Source organism: Hermetia illucens, chromosome 2 (genome assembly GCF_905115235.1).
Source record: "Hermetia illucens chromosome 2, iHerIll2.2.curated.20191125, whole genome shotgun sequence".
Taxonomy (NCBI): Eukaryota; Metazoa; Arthropoda; class Insecta; order Diptera; family Stratiomyidae; genus Hermetia; species Hermetia illucens.
The window spans coordinates 112,933,943-112,957,535 of NC_051850.1; the positions used below are offsets into that span (position 1 = coordinate 112,933,943).

At 36.0% G+C, this 23,593-nt stretch overlaps 1 protein-coding gene across 5 annotated transcripts in view; it reads left to right on the top strand.

Annotated features, from left to right (window-relative positions):
- Nucleotides 1-22,340, top strand: part of LOC119647940 (F-box only protein 33) — a 38,831-nt gene extending 16,491 nt beyond the window's left edge. For all 5 annotated transcript variants that reach the window (XM_038049287.1, XM_038049286.1, XM_038049289.1 and 2 more), the window contains one exon: nt 4,557-22,340. In XM_038049287.1, coding sequence (XP_037905215.1) covers nt 4,557-4,697 — 141 coding nt within the window. In that variant the 3' untranslated portion in view covers nt 4,698-22,340. The remainder of the gene's footprint in view (nt 1-4,556) is intronic.
- Nucleotides 22,341-23,593: the final 1,253 nt, after the last annotated feature.

Sequence of the window (23,593 nt, forward strand, 5' to 3'; positions counted from 1 at the left end):
GCACAACAACCTATATTGGATCAGGGCTTGAAGTGTGTTACAACACTTCATTCAATACCGTAACGGTACACTACAGGATTACAATGCCCTATAGGAGGCAATGTGGTCAGCATTGTGCTCGCCCGAGATTATTAGCCTGATTTGACTCAGGTACTCATTTACAGCTGAGTCGACTGGTATCCGACGTCAAATCACGATATGAGAGAGATTTGAACCGCGACCTTCCGTACGACAGCCTAGTGCTCTAACCAATAGCTGGTGACGCAGTTGAGTTTTAAATTATTATGCAACTGCCACTGATATCTGAAGTGTCCAGCTGTCCGACTTGTTTAAATACGAAAAGAACTACAAAACCGTACTTGAAACTTCGATGTGATGCTACATATTTTGGTGAATATTTGAATGCCCTTATTTATTTTGTGGAATGTTTGAATCTTACTTAAATGTGTATAGCTCATAGTTCACGTTCTTCTGCACATAGTCAGCCCACAGTCTATCTTACAAACATCCGTATGTAAGGGATTCGCCGGCCTTTTGCTGTAAACATAAGCGCGCAGCGAGTCGACGTGACGGTGATGTCGTGCCGCCACGTTATCAACGCCCCTGCTTCCGATGTCACGAGGCAGGGTCATCCGCTCCACGGCAGAGGTTGGATGGTGGATTCGGAATTTGGACATAGTAGTCCGTATTTGCCGCTGGCCGATTTTCAGATCGGTTTTCGTCTGCGGCAATATTTCGAATGCATAAGCTAGTGAAGGGATAACGGATACATTCAATTCCCTACTTTATTCTTCACCGAGGGATGCGATTTCAGTACCAGCTTTATACGTCGCAGGAATATATACGTCCCCAACTCGAGCATGGGGTCCTTGCAGAATTTCTAGGTATTTGTAGAAGTCTGTCTCGGTCATAGCTTGAATGTGGAGGTCAACAATGCTATGTCTGGCATACGGTTCGTTATGAACTTTGCGGACAGCTTGGATTTGATATTTGTCTAATTCAAATTCCATCTGAATATCACAGCTGAATTGTTTACTATTCACTACAGACTTCTAAGGTGGTCGTCAGTACCGGCATACAGCATCTAAGTACATCAAGTATGTCAACTGGCACCTAAGTGCGATACGTAGGCCATATTTGATTACGAAACCATGCTCTCTAGTATTATTCAGTAACCATAAAAGGGGGCTCAGTGCCATGCAACACCAAAATTGACTCAACGAATCCCCCTGGAAGATGCCTCTCCGTAACTGAATAGGCTCTGAGCTATTGGTATCATCTGAGATCGCGCTGATAAGGTGGTATTCCATCCTTCCATGACAGTTGTCAAAAACTTTATTAGTTTTGGGATCAATACAGACATAGGACATCGATTAGGGAGGTATGCGGGACCCTGTCGAAAGCATGGTATCATCGATACAGCGACTAAAATGTCTTCTTTTGCCTCTAGCTGCTTGTTCTATAACTATCGAGTCGATAATGAGTTGTCTTTTGCAACTTTTTGACCCAACGCGGCAACCCTTCCGCTCCTCGTAACTAAGTAATCGGTCTTGTATCTGCGGGGTCCTGCACCTTATCTTTTTAGGTTACCGACAAAAACTGTACTGGCTGGACACTGGAAATCGTTGACTGATCTGAAAAACTCCGCTGATTCCTCGCCTACATTGCATGCTGAACACATCTGGTGTGACTTTCGCCATACCGTCATACTCGACTTGACCTCAAGTTGGGATTGTGTCGCTAACCAGTCACGTGGGCGTATTGCGGGAAGTACTCGACGAATCTCTGGTGCATCAAGAAGCTCACTTCGCTTTATTCAATTTTTTTCAATCATCAAGTCAGATGATTACCGGTGGTTATCGGTACCATGTCTTAGATTCCTTTTTCTCCTCATCTAATGAATTTGCATTTTATCCCTAACTGGTGTGGTGATAACTTCCTCAGTGAGTAATCAGCAAGACTGGAAAGTTCCTGCACTTTCCCCACCTACCCCTTGAGAAACTGCGGTAGCGTACAGCCATTTAGACTGATGATATCCCTCCTCCTTTTCCAACGGGGCTTGGGTCAGGCTACGGTGGAGGTATTTTCTTATTTTTATTTTTATTATTCGTTTAAGTTTATTCTTGCTTATATTTTTTTTTATCCCTTTAATTGCTCGAGACGTCAAATTCCTTTCATTTCCCGAGCCAATGGCTCATAGTTCACCTTCTTCTCCACGTATTTCCGTTCAATGTTGCTATTACGGGGGATAGCAACATCAATAATATACGCCGAGCGACCCGTCTTGTCAACTAACAGTACGTCAGGCTTGTTGTGTAGAGTGTGGCGATCAGTCAGAACTTTCCGGTCCCAATACATGCTGTAAGCAGAACTATCAAGTACTGCTTGCGGTTCATATCGGTAAACGGTATGCAAGGTTTTGATAACCTTACATACAGAATTATGCCTGGTGATGTATTGCACCGGTGCCATAACACTACAGCCAGAAATGAGATGGTCCAACGTCTCTAACGCCGAACCACACATTCTGCACTGGTCGTTCTCCACCCGTCCTGAATGGCACACATGAACCCCTCCGTCTCAGCAAAGAGCTCCCCAGCACACAGCCGTCTGTTCGACAGATGCAAATCGACAAATGGCTGCCAAAGACAATTCACGTGTATACCGTGCATTGCCTTCGACTTCCATTCATCGATCTGCTCTTGGTCCGACTTCACCCCACTCAGAGGATTGAAAGATCGATCCTTCAAGTTAAGTGGAGTCAGCCCACAGTCTGCCTTAAGACAGCCGCATGCAAGGGACTCGCCTGCTCTTTGCTGTAAAAACAAGCGCGCAGCGAGTCGACTTGACGATGATGTTGTGCCGCCACGTCAACCACGTACCTACCTCCGCTGTCACGAGGCAGGTTCATCCGCTCCACGGCAGACTTTTGGTGATGCATTCGGAACTTGGACATAGTTGTCCGTATCCACCGCTGGACGTTTTCCAGGTCGGTCTTCGTTCACGGCAATATTCCGAATGCATAAGCCAGTGAAGGGATAGCGAATACATTCAACGCACTTATCTTATTCTTCCTCGAGAGATGCGATTTCAGCACCAGCTTTACACGTCGCAGGAATTCGGACAGCAGAGCATCCTTCAGATCACCAACTCGAGCATGGGTTCCTTGCAAAATTTCTAGGTACTTGTAGAAGTCTGCCTCGGTCATAGCTTCGATGTGGAGGTCACCAATGCTATGTCCGGCATGCGGCTCGTGATGACCTTTGCGGATGGCTTGGACACTTGTCTAATCCAAACTCCATCCGAATATCACGGCTGAACATGTCTATTATTCGCAACAGACTTCTAAGATGGTTGTCAGCACCATCATACAGCTTGATGTCATCTAGGTACATCAAATGTGTCAGTTCGCACTTAGCACGTAGGCCATACTTTATTGCAAAACCATGCCCTCTAGCATCATTCAGTAGCCGCGAAAGGGGGTTCACTGCCATACAAAACCAAAGGGGACTCAACGAATCCCCCTGGAAGATGCCCCTCCGTATACGGATGGGCTGGGTATTAGCACCCTCAGATGTACGCATCGATAAGGTGGTATGCCACCCTTCCATGACTGTCGCCAAAAACTTTATTAGTTTCGTATCAATGCGATACAGATGTAGGATATCGATTAGCCAGGTATGTGGAACGCTATCAAAAGCCTTGGCATAATTTTATTTTATTATTATTTTTTTTTTTAAAGTTTTTTATTATATAATGAAATGAAGTTGAGGTAATTCTTTCTGTTTTGAAGACTTCTTGCAATCCTCCGGGGCATCCTCCAATATGTAGAATTGCTTGAAGCTGCCAAGACAGGAAGGGAAGCTCAAAGGCCGCGCCTCATCGCGTCGTGGATCATCCCTTTCGTAGCACTCGGGTCCGAAGGTCCACGACTCCACGTGCGCGGTTGAGCCGTTTTTTTATCTTTCAGTTTTAGCTGGTGTGTTGATCTGTCGGTAGGCTCACGCGAATCTTTCTGTTTGTTGAATTTTTCAGGATCCGGTGCCAGTTCACGCATCGATTAAAAGGGCACGTGAATTTTTGTATGATGACACGTGAGAGATCGAAATCCTCAGAATATGACAATAAACACGGCAAAATGTGTTTTTTTCAGTCGTTCTCAAATTTTCCGTCGGTGTATGTTATACAGGCGAACCTCTCCAAGCCGAATATTTTCTAACTCGAATTCTTTGCTCTTTCATTAGTATTCGAGCGATAGCGCTCGAAGGGGTAAATGGCAACCATATTAGTGTGCCCGCCAAAAAAGGTTCAAACAAATTGTAACTACTCTAATAAACCGATTTTAAGGGAGAGGGGTTTTCTGACAATGAAAAATTAGAAGGCATCTTTCGAAATCGAATCAGAATCAACATCTTTCTATTTATATTTAAAAAGACATAGTTATATTAGCCATTTACAATTTTAACGTAAAATTATAAAATCTGTTGTTGGTTGTGTGGAACGCATTATTTCAATAAATATTTTTATTTATTTATTTATTTTATTTATTTTTACAGGAAATAAGCACACAATTGGGTCATAAGTGGCGTCCGCAGGATTCGAATACAATTCATCCAGCCCTTGGATATGTTCAGGTTTCCGAGGATGTGCGAGATGAATATGTGTCGAATGTTATTCGTGCCGATTTAGCTAACTAAAGGGCTAAGGGTATCTGGCTTTGTTGGACCGTCCAACAGGCACTCCAATATGGAATTACGATATTAATCTTACCATTCGACAAGCTGGGATAAAATCTTGTACGCATACGTATGGTACGTAAGTATTGAAGAAAATATGACCTGGAGAGCAGTAGTTAATTCGTTTGCAAACATTTTACTTTCTGGAAAAAAATTGCTGTCTTTAATTAAACAAGTCCAAGAAAAGATATTAACCATATATATATATTCATAAAAGAAAAAAATGTATATGCAATTAAAACAGTATAATAGTAACCAAAATTATGAACGTATATTAACAGTTAAAAACACGTTATATAAGCCATTATATAAATTTGTTCCGGATATGTTTCTCTAGATATTTTTTGAAAAATCTTTTCTCGATTCTGAGTTCTGTTAATAAGACAAAACGAGAAAATGTTGAAAATTAGTTGAAAATGACGTGATATAAACGAAAAAATATAACTAAATATTATTGAAAGACATGGGCATAAACAAATGTAAACACGATAAAAACATTAGGAAATATTTCAATATTATTTGTGATAGAAATGCACTAAAAAAGTACGAAATTTCGTCTCAATTTTATACACGATTTATATTAAAAGGAAAAAAAACGACGGAGATATCTTTTTCGTTTTCTTATCAATTGAAAAGGACAAAATCGAGTTCTTCTAATCGAAATTGGCAAATTACCAAAAAAAGAAAAAACGAAATATAAATTTTTTTACAAAACGAATAAGAAAGAATGACAAGCGAGAAACTTATATAGAAACGTTCTGTGATTTGCAAAAGAATTTTTGCGTTCATTTTTTTAGTCTGTTTTTTTTAAAGAAGAACAACAAATTAAATAGCAACATATTACAAACGAGAAAAGAATTCCTCAAGATATATTACAATGAAAGCGAAACGAACTGAAGAGGATCATTTGAATGCTAGCCGTCGCAACTAGACAACAAAAATGAAGAAGTGACTTTTTTACTTCTTGCGACTTTAACCACGTTTTTCACAATTATGTTATACTATTTTACAAAACGTTTTGTCTCATACGACTTAATTTTGTCTATTCTTGTCCTATGTTATCAGTTAGATATAGGTGGGAGAAAAGTATCAATCTTATATATTTTTTATACTTCATTACTATCTATCTCTATGAATTGCGCAGAGAATAAAGAAATTATGAATTTCACGAATAGAAGAAAACAAAGAAAATGACAACAACTAAAAGTACATTTGTGAATTGTGAAGAAATGAGAAGGGAAACTTAGTAAACGCTCTAATAACCACGTATACGTTCCATATTTACAACATGAAGAACCATATTGTTGGATTGCTTTTTAATTTATTTTTTTACACTCGATTCCTATTTGGCATGAGTTACGAACGAGAAAATCATGCTTGTATATATACTATTGAATGTGATTTGTGTTTTTATATAACGCGAGTAGATTATTTTTAAACTTTGATAATTGAATTAAAATACCAAAACCATACTGACATCTGTGATAATAAAAATCTATATGCGACCTATCCAATCTACCATTGTAGCAATTATAGGAGTTTTCTCATTTTGTTCTTATTTTGTACATCGAATATGCGTCATTATCATTTACAAACAAATTGCTTGGGCATTGTCATTTGTCTGAATGCATTTATTATCTGTGTGTATCAAATATTACTCCGTCGAATGACCATTCTCAGTGTTTGGCGCGCAGATGCTTCTGCAGTATTCTATATTCAGTCGGTATTTGGTTTATCGATCATGAAGTGTGTTTTTGTTTTTAAATTGGGGACAAATGTAAGCTTAGCAAATTAAGTGGACTATTCGATACTTTTTGGCTTAATAGTTCCAACGAACTTCTAAAAAAATGCACCAACTGATTGGTGAGAGTCCGGCGATTCATAAATTATCGTTTTCTCCGTGTATTCACTTGTTTTCGTCTGTTTTCAGGAATAAATTTATACTTATTCCTGATTTTGAATAAAAAGCTATTAAATAAGAAGAATTACATATTTGACATAATTATTAGAAATTAGAGAAAAACTAGAATCTCGCGAATCTATTACATACAAAAATATACCAGTTGTTTATTAAAGCGAACACAATATCATAAAATTGCAATGTTTAGTAACAGAATAGTCTACAATTGCTTTCACGATTAGTGAGAACTATCTTTTGTGTTCTTAGCTAGGGTATTATTGAAAAATTAACCAAAGATCTATGAGATTAAACTCAAACTCAAAAACATATGCGATTCTCAACTATATCTGATCTAGAGCTTATTCTATTGTTGCTTTAAGCACCAGAAGTTGTAGCAATGTTTTAGTTGATTGAAACAAATATCAGAAATTTATAATTTTCTGCTGAACATTCCGATGGATTCAAACGCGCAATATTTCTCTATCATTTTCGAGCTTTGCTTATTTGTAGGTGCAGTAGATCACTGAGTACCAGTCGCATATGATCGATATAACCTTGTACAAAGTTCTACATGGTACAAATGCAACAATCAACAACTCTCTTGTATAGAAATAAGATATCGAAAGAAATTATCAAAGTTTAAAATTGTACCAACAACAATTACTACCACTTCTACTATTATTGCTTTAAATATAAATATATTTTATATCGACTAGAAACCATACCAAAAAAGCAATCCAATCGAAGGGAAAGCATCATACACAAATAACTATACATACAAAAGATAACAACTAGAAATGTGATGATCGAAATATATTGAATAGTTAAAGAAAATATAACAAAGAATATAAATATAGAGTATAAAATGGCCATTGAATTTAAGGATTTTTGTGAGAAAAACAAATGAAGAACAATCTCAATTCAGAGATTCTTTATAAAGTGAATAGGTTCCATAACTAAACGAGAACATATGTAAGAAAGAAACAACCAACAACTACAAACAAAACCAACAACAACTTATTTAGAAATGTGATATAAAACAAAGAGTTTTTACAATCATTGCCATGAAATTAAACGATAAAATAAATGTTAGCGTAAAAGAATAATATAGCGTAAAAACCAGAAAGTGTAAAGCAACTAAATTGCCAGCTATTGAGAGAGAGAGAATGACGAGACAGTGTATGAGAAAGAGTTTATTGCTATCATCATACCACGAGTAAAACAACAAAGACTCAAAACATGAAAAATATGTTCTTATACATTTTTCATGAAGCGCAACTCTGTACTGTGATGTTTGGAAATTTTTAATTTGGTTCATTATTATTAAGGAAACACTTGTTATTTCATTTTGGTTATCACATACATTAAGCTTATGAAACTTTCAAGCATCATAGGTGCGAATGTATTTTTGTTCATGGAGAATATAATATCTGATTGTAATTTTCGCTTCTTCGCATTATCGTTTTACATTGGCATTGCCATTTAAATAATTAATTTTAAGCCCTGGTGTGGCTATTCCAGATCATTTTGGCTTTTGGGGCGCAAACGAGATCAAAGCCCACATTTCGTTTGTGGATTGAACAGCTATGGCTTAGCCTAAAGGGAAGAAGCATATAGTCTTGGAAATATCTTTCAAAATTGAATTAGTACAATGGCTAGTGAAGGTCGTTAAATTACTGGGTGTTGCAAATTACTTGATGAAATTTTGTCCTGACAACGCCTTCGGGCAACTAGATTTTTAGGTTGGAATAGGTTATAAATCTTCTAGTTAAAGGTTTCAAATTCTCCCTATTCCTCTGAATGGATTTTAGTTCCTATGGCTAAACATATTTCAAAACTTCTAAATTTGTGAATCATTATTCCCGTAGTTGCTGTGAGCTATACTTTCTGAATTAGACTAAAGGCTTGACAATGTGTGATAGTCGCATTCTTCCCCTGAATTAAATTATATTGGGGATTGCATTGCATGTAAATTTATTGTTCTATTATCGGCACTGCGCTATGTTTTTAATATTTCGTATGATTTTTTTTCCGGCTACGTTCATTTCTTTTTTCTTACGAAATCTTTCTCGTGGCTCTACCTTATTTCGCGTTGGTTGAATTTTTACAAGTCACATCGCCTCAGTAAATGACGTCTTTCATGTCATTAATTCATTAGACGCTGGAAAGTTCTCGCCGATATTTTTTTTAACTCGACTGGCACTCCTACAAACCCCTATTCTCCTCGGATGAAACCTCTTTTATATGTGCTAATGATGTCATTTGAAGTTGTTTGTTGAATTTCAAACTTTTAACCGTAATTGAAGAAGTTTGGCGGTATTAGTATTTCATGGCCTTCAATTGGCGAGGTTTCAAAATCAGCAGGTTGTCTTTTGAGTAATTCATTAAAGTATTCTTTCCATCGCCTTAGTACGCACTTTCGATCAGAGATCAGATTCCCTTTTTTATCACAACAGAGGGCGCCGTGTCATATCTTGCCACATTCAGTTTAGTCTTTGGTAAAAGTTCAACGCGTGGTGCGGTTGTTCCCCATATCTATCAGTTTGATAGATTAATGAGTTTTCTTGATTTTATCTTCTAATCCTGTTTAAGCTCGTCGAAGTTCCTAAAACTAGCTCTACGTGCACTCATATTCTTTATGAATGTTTCATGGCCTAGTACGTGGAATCTTTCGTCACATTCTATAGTTTCATTTATATTTATATATAAGACCATCCATGAGGCTAACCGTATAGCTGTATATCAACTCTATCTAATTTTTTTAAATAATCCTTTTGATATATCAATTTTTCGTCCAATCTGCCGCTTGCGGCTTCGACGAATTCTACCCTTACACTTTTAGGTTCTTCTGATGTAACGGTAAGGCTTTCATGGAGATACGTGATTTTTCGCGGATTAAGCTTAAAATAATCCGATCCTGTCTTGTTATTTTGAGTTTTTTCTGTCTATTCTAACCCTATTCTCCACTTTTTCAAAAATATTTCGCTTTATAGAATTTCGTATTTTTTCGCCAGCTACTAAGTTGAAATCTCCACATTTGGTACAATAACAAAACGAACATCGTTTTTCAGCTCTTTCCACTTTACCATATCACAATACAGTTGCTGCTGAAAGATTGAACTTTCACCCTGTTACTGTTATATTTTACAATTTGTTGAAAAAGTTAGTACCAATGTTGGAATACTTTTGCCAGTCAACAAAAGCGTAGTTGGACACATTCAAAGAATTTACTTTTGGCTTTTCGGCGTAAAACGTCTTTAATACTCTTTACCGTTTTTTAAAATAATACACCAGTGTGTATTTTCAGATGTGCTTTATCAGATTGAACATTTGTCTATGAGAACTCGCTTAGAATTCCATCTCCTGGGGTCAAGCGGATATAAAAAACTCCACCCTGCATCTTATGTACTACCTTTTGTCGCTTTTTCTTTCTGAAGTCGGTGATCCTGAATCTCATTTTTTTTCCTTGAAATCTGGCTTGTTTGCACAAGTTTTCATCAACTGAATTTTTCGTTTCAACATTTCGTCCCTTTTATCTCCGGCAAAATCGCGATCACGAGTTTCGTTCTTTTTTCTCGTTTTAAAAGTTTTCATTTGATTTGGAATTGGCATTGGCTTTTTCGACCCTTATTCTACATGTTAGTTTTCACCTCACTTTTCTAAAGATGCAAATAGTAACGAATTCCAACGGTAGTTCAAAATATTGATATAGGTATACTAGGGGCAATGTAGTCAACAGTGCATTCATCCGTAATCGATAATACGTTAACATTTTACTGTTCTAAAGTCAGGATAGGCAACATGAAAGATCAAATAAAATTTAGCCATAACTACCCTTCGATCGCTCATAATGTACCTTACCCTAGCTTCAAGCAGATCAATTACATAATGGATATCGAAAAGTTATTCCTATTAGAGTATGGTCAATCTTGAAGAAGATTTTGGCCTTCTGGTACTTTCAAGTGTATGGTTCCTGTTCACTTCTTTGTGGAGTATATGGCATCACAATCTCTTCTTTCTTATTGCTATCTTACGTCCCACTTTACGCACTTTGGCGAGACAATTTCCTTGTTTTTATGTAGAACAAAATTTATTTGTCTGTAACTTTAGTTTGTGGTGTTTTGGTGTGATTAGAGGGTAATTCTTCAAAATAAATGTCCAATTGGGTATACAATTCATCTGTAATGACAGTATATTTTTATTCCTTGAGAGCTTGGTAGTTAATGCACCAAACATTAAAAACTATCTTAACGCGGACTAGCTCACATTCGTTCACTTACTTGTCTGAAGACTGTCCTTGGTCATTAAAGAGTGTTATCTGTGATGCAGGTGACGCCCAGTTTTCTGCTTTTCTCGTTTTTTGCTGCTGGTAAAAGTCATATGGAACCTGTAATCTCTAATTTTGCCTTTCAATCTGAAAATAAATTAGCTACCATATGCCTTTAAGGGTTGTTATGTTGGGTGTCGAAACTCTGGTATCAAATGCTTTTCCAGTTCAACGAAAACTCTATCGCTGAATTTTTTCACAAGTATTTTAAATCGTTGGATGGCATCCGTTGCTGATATTTATGCAATAAAGCTGCATTGGTTTGGAATGCTTCGTAATGGCTGATAAACTTCTGTTTATAAGTCGTATCTATAATTTCAAGGTGTGCACTGATAACTCAATAGGATTGTAAGGCACTGGCGAACGACTCCGTATTATTTTTATAGGTACAATGTACATTGATGACATGCAATGCGATGCTGGTTGACAGCACTCTTTGCCACATCTCCCACGAGCCATAACGATAATTGCGTCGGATAGATTAAAACGAATAGATTTCTCTTCAACAACACATATGTTTGAATGTGAACCTTTTGCGGGTCATTATGTCATTTCCGGTCTAATTCTTTTTTACGTATCTATCGTTTCCAGTTTTCACTTGCTTGATTATATTATCCTCCAGTTCCGTTTTCTGTTCATCTGCGGAACCATTCATCGTGTATTAGTTCTGGAGGTTGGCTGTGTTATAAGGGACTCTTCGGTCTTTAACATATGTATTTTGGCTTATCAATATCAGAACGTAGTCAATCTGTATATTACTATAAACGGGTTATAACTTACTAGATATTCTTTCGTTTTTGGAAATCACTCAAATTCATTTAGACTTTTTCTTCTGAATTCAAATTGAGAACATGAAATGGTAGAAATGTCATTACGATTGGAAAAAACAGTCTATGTCATCTATTTTTTGAAATCTATCTCGTTTAAATATTGATTGCGACTACACTTTAATGGTCCATTCTGGTGGTCTAACTTTCGACGAGTAGCAGTTGGTATCTCATGAATTACGCGAATAATCCTGACGTCATAGGTTTCTTATAACCCCAAAGAAAATTGTCAACAGGAGTGATTCCGCTCGATTAACCCAGACAAAGAGTGGAATCAAAAGGCCATCAAAATGATTTCCCAATAAGTTCATCGTTTCTCACTCTGTATGGCAAGTAGCACCATAACTTTGAAACCGAAACTTACCAAGATCGCGGGCTTCAATTTCAGGTGTCAAGCAATTCGTTATCATGGTACAATAGTAGTCTCCATTGACAGTTACGTTATGTCCGGTCTGATTTATAGAATAATATCGACCTATAATTCCGCCGGCTCATAAGCCGCACAAAATCGTTGTTTTCTGTGAATGTAATGATAGCTCGTGAAACTATTCGAGTTGTTCCTCAACCCAAGACAACAATTTTGCTTACTAACGTATTATCCAGCCAGAAAGACGACTAGAATGTGTAGCTAACCTACCTCCTACCTGAATGGGTGATTTTTGTAATACAGCTGAACAATTGGAGAAATTGTTGCAATCTCAGTTTTTCCATAGTGATTTGATTTGATATGAGTTAGGCGTGATCTGTCAGAAAAACCATACTCAAAAAAAAGTTCCCTTTATGCGGTGACTATTGTGGTATCACAGGTAATTGCGGGTTCCATTATTTTTACTTGAAGCGTTTGTGTTATGTCTTTACTAATCTCTTCATCATATTATTACAGCATATTTCACAAGGTTAGCACTCTAATTATAGCTTGGAATCCAAGATATGTTCAGTCTTACCCGGATTTTTAACTATCCTACTTTTCACGGAACCATTGATAATGATTCCAACTTTATTTAATGTGTTTGAAAAGTCATGATATAGTGTCTTGTACTTCTATAAGATGAATCTAGATTTGGGATCTTTTCATTTCGCCGCTTGTATACAGTATATATTTTATATATATTACATCTGTGTAAAATATCAAGTTCATTGCATTGTCCGGTTAAAAATCCCATATTGCAAATTGTCTAGTTTTCGTATTGGAGTTGGTGCTTCCTGGTTGCACCTCGTCGCTAGCATTGTCAGACATTCCTTCAATTCAATTTTACTCTATAGGGATAGTATTTTTTCATTTTTCTGCCGGTTGCCACCTCGTCTACTGCGGGGTCTAACCACGCAGATCGTCCGCAACCTCTACTTTCTAAACTTTAAAGAATTTTACGTCGATCTGATCTCTCAAAAATCTCAGATTTTGTACGTCAAAGGGGTTTGTGCCACAGTCACAAGTAATACATAGGGATAGACATACTATCCCTTTAAACTGTGAATTTAAATAATCTTTAAGAGTCTTAGTTATAATAAAATAATTAAAGAAGATAGTAAGGTCAATTAATGTCCTGTTAACAGTAAATCTAAAGGAACTGCGTCCTTTAGACCAAATTGTTAGTATATCCGATTAACGTGTCATTAGTTTTTCTTCATGGTTATATAATAGGTCCTATCAGTACTGACGGCGCTATAAGCAGGTGTTGCAAGATTCGAGCAAGTCTATTAGATTTTTAATTGTAATGAAATCGATCAAATTCCAGCCTTGATAAAATCAGGTGGATAAGATATTATTATGCTGATTCCAACTACATGAAGGATCGGGAAACTGTTAGTCAGCGTTACCGAGGAAGAATACCAAGCAACAACAGAGTGCATGTAGTACATTATTAAACCCTTCACAACACAGCCATTTGGATTCCGAAAAAAACATCTAGGGAATGAGAATATGGCTAAATCTACCCGGAAATAGGGATAACCTTGATAGAATACGTTTCAGCGACATTGTATCCTCCGCCACTTAGGATACGTTGGTTAAAAACTTCCCGCTGTTTAGTTAAAACATCTGGCACCTATCGTTTTGTGGAGTTGCGGCTATTATAATAGAGAACAACTTCCGTACATGTCGCACAATTGGTGTTGGTGTAGTGGTAATAACTATTGCTTTGCAGTAGTGCTTCCAATATTTTTCGCACCTGCTTGGCCAGTATGAATTTGTACTTGTTTATACTAAAATTGTTGAGTCTTCGCATGAAAATTCTGTGTATAAAGGCTATTGCGATCTTGCTATACTTTACGAAGCTTGCAATATTTATGGATAATAGGCTGCTTCTATTGATAAACCCTTCAATTGCAAGTCATGTTAAGAGCTGTACAGAAGCAGGATGAAGAGATCATAATAATCATATATTTGCATTTGATGGCAAATCTTAAGAAATGCCGTTCATAATGTTTTTGATAATTTACTCGACCCCGAGGTTGCGCTTTGTTTATTGTTAACCGTACATTTATTTATACATTTAACTGACTTCTACTCTCTGTATAAACTACAAATTTCCTTACATCACAGTGCAATGCTCTTAATCAAATATAATTACAAACACTCGTAGAAAAATCTACTTAGAGAAATGGTAAAATCCGCATAATGTTTTGCTATTTTCGAATGTATTATGAATTAATTACTATCCACATTTTGTCCGTAGGCAACAAAATTAATTATGATAATTATCTCTAGATCTAAAAGATTCAAACTTTCCGGTGTTAGTTGTCCAACTTCTCTGCCATCCATTGCAAAACGATGTGAATATGAAAAGATTCATTTAACGAATTGAGAATGGAAGTTAAAGTGCATGATAACTAGAAGAAAAGAAGTACCTGAATGCCAGTTGTGACTGTCACATTGAGAACATCGGCATGTAAAAATATTAAGGGCTGCAAATGCAGTGTAAAAGTAGAACTACGATATTGTGAGTGAAAGGATTAAACTTATGAAAGTGAATTCGGATCTGAAGACATAAGTGGTTTTCTGAAATCTAACTTTGATGTATTTTTATTTACTGCTCAGTATTTTATGAATTTGACGAATAACTTTCGATCGTCCTGCTTCCAGTTTTTCATTTGTGCTCTAATCAAACTTTCGCGGAAGGGATATCGACCAAGTTGCTTTCACAATTAGAACGAGGCATCCGGAAGGTTTTTGTCATAGCAAAATATCCACTGAGCTATTTTATTTAAAAGAGAACAACTTCAGAGACCACTAAAAGAAATATCTATATGAAATTAAAAATTCTAAGCTTACGTTCACTGTATTATGTTCATTTAGTTTTCAATTGAGTTTAAAAATTTCCTTTAGGGAAATTCATTTGTGCTGAGCAGATAGGATCTATTTGAAATGTGTGCACAATATATCGAAGTGTGTGTGAAAAAATATCAAGAAACGGGTGCCATATGCTTTCAGCTAAATAGTGGATTATAGTCATATTTTTCTAGTATTTGATCAAGTCCACCGGCGAACATATCACCATTTATTGCGAGTTCGTTTCCCGAAAATCTTATGATTTTAATTAAGACATAGCTAAACAATTGAAAATCATATTCAATTATATACGAAAATGCGAAACGTGTAGATTATGAAGCAAGGAATACTACAGAAACTGGGATAGCTCTTTGTCGATATAGATAATCGAGATTGGCACAACGAATGATTCAAGCTAAATTTCATTTGTTGATAGAAGATTTTTATTGTGAAGACCTGGTGTATATACGATCGCAGCAAATATACGTGGTTGTATGAACTAAATTTCACAATGTTTTCTCTGTGATATTACTAGATGGTGCCCAAACATCCTGTGAACATCTATGCGACAATAAATGTTTGTAATTGAGCGAGTACCACATTACAGGATTTTATATTTATCAATTAAACGTGCGCCATGGCCTAGGTCTATGCTAAATCTACAAAGAGAAGGGAAGAAGTGCCAAAATTTGATATCAATCCTCGCCTGATGAATAAACTGAATATCGTGCATGCTCCATTCTGTTGCGTGTTTGAGTGGTGGAAGCTAGACTAAAAATCAGAACAAGTTTCTATGAAATTTGAAGTATAGGTGAGCATAGATCTACACGTTTACGATAGTTACTCAATATCTTTGGCAGAAATGTAAGATGAAAATTCGCACAATTCGTTTAAAAACGTTGCCTTGATGCGATAGTTGTATATTTTGAGAGTAGAAAACACGTTTAGGTAGTACATGAATCCGTTACATTTAAGAACCAGTAAAAAAGACTGACTGCAAAATCTTTAGTGATTACAATAATGACAACTAACATCGCAAAGTTTGACCACCGTGAATCATTCGGAATTTTGGCAAAAAATCAATCTTGTATAATTATAATATATTATCCTTCCATTTCTCTATGAAAAGCATTTACAGAAAGAGATATTTACCAAATTTATTTAAATGATGATGTACGAAATTATTTACAATAAAATTCAGTGATAATTATGCTACGTTTCCACACATTTCTACTCTCTGTAAACTAAGAAATTGCTACAAATATAATGTGTACCTTGAGTGTACTAAGAAATGTGATCCAATAAATGAGTATAAATCGATCGAATATCGCTAAATAGGTAGATTGAAAAAGCCAGCATATAACCACATCAACAACCAACAACACTATGGAATACCCATTAGTGAAAAAACAATAAATTATTAGTTATGTAAGAAAAGTTTAAAACAACAAACTGAAAAATATCTAAGAAACCAACAAAATGAATTAACATCAAATCAAAGAGTTATTTTGTATATGTATGTAATAACAACTAAAAAAATTAAACTGAATAGCGCGATTATGAACACCATTATAACGTTACACACGAAAGTGGAAAAGACAAATGTGATCAGCATGTAAAACAAACAAATCGGGAAAATATCTTAATAAACAAGTTCTAAACAAAAATTGCATTATCGAAACTCTCACAGAGAAATTCAAATTATGTAAATAAGGAAGCTCTAAAATATTCAAGCGTTGAAAAAAAGAGCATCATCACGAAACACCTCCAGATATTGCAGCGAAAAAGAATTAGATGTTATATATGTGATGTATTTTGTGCTGTAAGTATAAACTTTGCTGAAGTAATCCTCATGTGAGCACATTACCTATAATGTTACTTTCCCCATAGTTTGCTACATTTTTTATTACATGCTTGCAAATTGTATCTGTTTAAATTTATTGAAGAACAGCTGTTAGTCACTCCGCGTATGTTGGGCAGTTGACCAATTGTTTTATTAAAAATGTATCTGCGCAATGCATGCTTTCTTATGAAACAAAAAAACTTCATGCTATCAATTGATCAATAACGATGAAGTAATAGATTTCGCATCAATGCCTGACTGAGACGCTGCAGCTGCTTATCACTGCTAGCTGGTTTGATTTCCCATACGATCATGCGAGAGCTGGATTAACAGGGAATCTTTAAAATGTGATGAGTTATATGTAACTCCCTTCCCTTTATTATTTGATTACTTACTCGTTCTTCCTCATTGCCTTTTCTAGGACACTACAAAGGGAGAATCTTTTTATAAAACTAGGTCAATATACGAACTTTTGGTTGTTTTTCTTTACATTCTGACTAAAATTTTATTTGCTAGAATATCAAAGCTTTATTCTATCTCCTAAGTTGCTCTTGGTCTGTTTTTCAGTTATTTTTTCCATTACACGAAGATTAAAAATCATGTTATAACGAAACGGCATGATAAATTATATGCATTTTTTATTACAAAATATTACGTCATGCAGTGTATACCATTTGATCAAAGGCTTCATAAAATGTTTCCAAAGAATTTGTCATGAAAAAAGGATTCGAGAGATGCGGGAGACTTATTTTTATCTTCGGTCATTTGTTATTTTCCGAAACTGCCTGCACGTGACTTTCTTCGATAGAAGAAATTTTCATTAGGGAAAAAATCTTTTAATATAACTGTCATTTGTTGTAATTTGATGTCAATGTTCAGAAAATTATTCAAAGTAAATTAAGCCTACCAAAATGGTCCAATGGGCGTGATAGTTACGTCAGAATAGTTTATAGGCAACAGCTGGGCAGAACGTGTGTGGGGTCCGGCTGGCCTGTCAACTCGGTGATGGATTCAAAAACGATTCGACCAATCCGCTGACATGAAGGTGGTTCAGGCAATTGCATTTTAGTGGTGGTCAGGGTACAACTGATTTTGCCGTGTGGCTTCCCGATGCGTGTATGTGTCTTTGTGGACGGTTTAAACGCAACTGGGAGGTCTGCCGGAATGTGTATGGCCAACTTTACCAACGATCTGCTGCACCATGACTAACTTCTGGATAAAACTTTCATTTATATCCTTTGAATGCTTCAGGAGTCTACGATAGTTGAGCGTAGTTTTGTCAGCCACCGTCATGAGTATTAAGTAATAATTTTTTCCATCACTTAATAAGATTTAGGCTTCTAATTATTTTCCATTCACTAATGTGTTATATTTGAATGCAAATTCATTTTTTTCTAATGCAACACGTGCCATAATTTTAACTTAAATGTTTTTTAAGAAGTGGAAATCTTCAAAATACTAACCTCAGCGTTCACTACCTTGAGAGTGTGGGATTTTTACCCATTAAAACCACCTCTCGCTAAGCTACGACTGAAATTTCGCCATCCAATAACTTTGCATATTCAGGTTTCCTTTTTATTGGAAGAGACCCTGTGGTCCACCCCAGCACTGTGGTTGGCTTTGCTAAGGAACTGGCCGTTCCTCAGTAGCTTGTATCTTTAGGCATCCTTTATGTTAGCAAGTCGTTTGGCTTTACTCTTTTCAGTCATCTCATTGAATGTCTTGAGAAGGGCTGCGTTGAGGTGTTACTCTATTAATTTTTTAATGGTAGACTTGTATTGTTGGTTGAATGCTTTTCGTTTTGTTTCCATCAATAGCTGCTGGCCACAATTTAATCCGTCATGAACAATTTTTTTCGCTTTCGTAATTTTCTCCAAATCCACTTCATTTTGCTAAATCAGATTTGAGCAATTTCGAATTAGAAGTAAATGTTTCTTCGTAATGTTTGTGGATAAACCCGCTGTGTTTTTTGGTTTTTCCAGCGCCCCTTTCCGTTGAGCTATTTCAATTAATTCAATGATATCTTGCTTTTGCGTTAACTATTCACATAGTTTCCATGTGTTCATCAATTGTGTGATATCATTAGCCAAATTCGAGATCACTTGAACATGCTCATTACTTTCAGTTACTTTGGGCCACAGTTTTTTCCAGACATCATTCATATTTCTTTCTAAGGAAGAACAATATTCCTAATAGCTTTCATCATTTCAAAATGGTTTCCACTATTCTTTCATTGATGACCTGTCTGAATCCGTTCCACGAATTAATTGACCGACTGCATGCCGCAAATAATATAATTCGACTTGCCGACTTGGAACGAACTTCGCCAACGTGGAATGTTCATTCTACACGTTTATGGAGGTTTGGAGTTTGCGGCAAACATATGGAACCGGATAATACTAGCCATAATCGTGTAGGTTGTCAAGCAAGTTGGTTGCAGCGAGATTGCATGTCTGTTGACTAGTTGCGGTTTATCGATCAGGTTATGACAACCACAACCTGCCCACAGACGTGTAATCTAGCTGCAATCATCAACTTGGCTGCACGTCTGTGACTAGTGTAACGCACTTGCTAACGATGACGATGTTTGATGCGCAAAATCAAGGTAAACATTTGTGAAAGTTTAGAGTTTACGGAAAACGTGTGGAGCCGCCTTTATATCTGCGTGTATTTTATTTGCACACAAGAATTAAGATGTGCTGTGTTAATGCACATTTTAAATCAATAAGTAAAGACGATCCATTTCAATCATGTCAAAAATCTCATATATTGATCAACCGCACCACCAGGACCAAACCAAGATTCTTGATTGTTTGACGCTCAGTTTTAGCCCAGGCAGCCTGAACTAACCGCCTCAAATACGGCAACAAGTTATGGCGCCCACTTTCTTGGTAGCTTTCGGAATTGATCCGGGTACCGGTGACTTGCCGGGTGCTGAGAACGCTGGCTAAATCATAACAAATCTGTTACCGAAGTTGGACATCGCGGTTCTTTCCTTAAATTGTGCCAATAGATCTGTCTGTACGTGAAGGCAAACCTTTCATCGGACCAATCAATCTAAGCATAAAAAAGATGTAAAGGGTACAACTCGTGATAATCCGCGAAATTTGCTCTAATTTTCTATTATTTCGACCTTAACATCCGTTTTTAAGCTTTCGCATGTGATACAGGTTCAGTGACTCTTTTAGAGTTTTCCAAACTGTCACGAGTCTAACGTAAGCTTTTTTAATTAATTGTCGATTTGCGGGCGACCACAAGATTTTCAGCCAAAAATCTGGCGATGATACCGCGGGCTCAGCCCAAATGGTGATCAATTTCGCAGTTGGACAGGCCTCTTTCAAAAAGTGCAGAAATTTGACCTTTCTCATATTCATTTAAATCATATTTTCTTCCCATTGTTTCACAAAAAACAACTATAATTTTCTTATGGTTCTATCAATTATCATGAAAAATGGACAATTTGAAACAATTCTAATTCACAACAATGGAATAAATGCGTACCTATGTAAGTACTTCCAGGAAGTTTATTATACTAGCCATAAAAATTGTTCAAAAAAAAGTACAGTGGTTCTATCATTATGTATGATTCATCAAATCTACTAGTTTTAATTCTCCTTCTTCTTCTCTTGATGAATTGTCCCTTGTTTCTTGGTCAAAGAGGTGATCTGGGAGGAGTGGAGTCGATGGAGAGTCACCAAGTTGTTCCCCAAATATGCATATTTGCAAACAATCACGTTTTTATTAAAGCGGTTTCGGATTTTTAATTGTTATTATCATTTCCCCACTTAAACGCTTTATATATGTAAGTTTAGAATAAGCTTCATGAACAATATATATTGGATAACAATCCTGTTTAGCTATTGGTAATTATTTATAACGAGTAGACACATCTTTTTTGGCCTGCCGTGTAACCTTGATTCAAAGATAAGTTGGCTTCTACAAATATTACCAAAGTTTCTACAAGGAAACATTTTTGGTAGTAGAACTGAAAATAGTCCAAAGTAAAGCTAGCTAAGCCGATTCTTATATCTATGCACTTGTATTTTTTATTATAATCAGTTACATTCTATTTGAACGTCATTTAGGAGCTCTATGTAATATGTGAATATCTTTTCTAAATTTGGCATCAGGTTTAAATGAATGATTTTGTGAACCGCAATGTTTTGTCACAGGTCATTTATAAATTTCTGCATGGAATATCTGCTTTCCTTTTTCTTTTCCTTAGAAACGTTTTAATTGAAATTCTAGTTTTTTTAATTTAGCATTTACTTACTGACCCACTAACATCACATACATAACTTTACGCTGCTAACAACGTGCAATATTTGCAAATTATATGAGAGTATACAGCAATGAGAAGAACTAAAATAATAAAATGATACCTAATGTAAGCAAAAGAATATGAAAATCGAGCTGTGATATTGTAGTATGAACACCTCAAAACAACTGAAAGAAGAAATCGTAAAAACAAACACAACAACAATGCAAAGCATTCAAAATGCTTACAAACTAACAATAACGTTTAAACAACACGAAAATTATTTACTATCAATAAAGAGAAAACGCATAAGAACTGAGAAGATATTTTAAATAGCAAATTACAAATTAATAGTCTTTATAAAATTAAAAGAAGAAAATCACACAAAATCTTTAAGATGACACCTATGGAAAATGAAAAATAACAATAATAAGAATAAATCAATGAATTTAGGAGAAAAAACGCTCATTTGAAGAATTTAACTAGGAACTCTCGAATACGCGAAGAGGATAAAATGGCCAATTATTGAATGGAAAGTGGGAGCTATTTGTATTTTGATAACGAAACAACAAACAACTGAAATATGTAATTGATGTGGATACAGAAAAACATTATTTTTTATGTGTATATTAAGTTTTCTATTAGAGTTATGTATTTGAGGGGGAGGATTGAAATTTCAAGTATAATTATATGACAACATATGAACACTTTGAATATTATGCTAATATAGAAGAAGTCCAAATATAAACATTCGTACAACCAATGGAATGAAATGTACTTTCCTACAATTGGGAGAAATGCGCATTGCTGTAAATTTATAAGTTTCTGGAAATCTAAAAACATTATCACCGGTTAAAAACGTATATATTGTACTCAACTATTACTAACCATTTTGGTTTAATATTTTTAGCTGCCGGAAATAGTTATTTTCATTCTGACCGTGTACCAATATAAGTAGAAAGATGATGAAATATTAATAAAATAAACGGTTTAGAATACGACCATTATCTATTTACTCCATATAAAAAAAGCTAAGCTACATTGGTATTTGGTTTACTTGTCCTAACTAAAATTTGAAGTTATTGCAATAAGCAAAAATTCAAAATTGTAGTAGAAATTCCAACAAAAAGATATTAACGAAAATATTAGAATTTATTCAAAATAAATGTCTTTGAAAAGTAGAACGAAATTTTGTCTTAATTTGTTTAAACCACTATTCTAGGTCAAAGTGAAAATTAGGATTGCGTTTATTATATTAGGTTAGGTTAGGTTAGGTTATTATATTTGGTTACAAGTAGTTTCAACAAGTGAAAAATCGTACCCATGAAGGCCTTGTAGTTTTTTCCAAAAGAAGAAGAACTGGCCGCACTCTCGCCGTACGCTTCTTGAGGAAAGGCGTGAGACATTTTCCTCATTTTGTAGGGGTTCATCTATTTCAGATTTGTTCTTATCTCAACGACTGGGAACCTTCTTAGCATTCCTAAATTTCACTGATAATACACTCAGAGTTGAAAATTAATTGAAACATCGAAATTGATTCAAAAAATCAGTTGGGTGATCGATACAGAAAAGAAACCAGTAAAAATAAAAGGTAAAAACTCCGCCTAAACTTTAAACGCTTCTTCCCAACATTTGTGTTTTTCAATTATCTCGGACAAAAAATACTGATCCACCTGAAAATTGGTACAAATGTTCCTCGATAGTATAACTGGGACCCGAATCGGATGTAAAAATAATGGAATAGAGACATTTTTTGCACAAGCTGTAAACAATTTTCTGCTTTGTAAATTAGAAAAAACTCCGTAAGAGCCTAGATATTTGATGAAAGAAACTTGTGTGAAAATTCAAAGAAATTTGAACAAAGGCCGGCCGCGATATTTTAACTGGAAATCCGCCGGATTATGGGCAGGAGGGGAATGAAGTAGGGCAGTTCCAGGTCCCCTTATTATGCCTCTTTCCAAAGATCGAGGTATGCATGATTGTTGAAAGTTAGTAGAAATCAATAAATATTAATAAAAGTATTAAATAAATAATATAATAATAAATAGCGGGGCTCAAGCCCAGTGTTGAAAGGAGGAGAAATAGATAGCTTTAGTCTGAATGGGTGTACACCACCGCAGTGTCTCAGGGGGTGGGTGAGGAAAGTGCGGGAACTTTGCAGTCTTGCAGATTACTTACAGAGCAAGTTACCACCATCTCTGGCAGTTAGGTAATAAAATGCAAATCCAAAAGTGAGGAGAAGCAGAAATTTGGGGTCCGGAATGGATAATCGGCGGGAGTCGTCTGTCTTGATGATTGGGTCGGGCTCCCGTAATGGATGGATGGTTCAACGTCTAGACGTCACGATCTCCAGGAACATTGCTTTGCCTTCGCAGCCACAACTTGTGGCGACCACTTCGGCAGGTTCGCATAGACAACGGATGAAATGGACTGA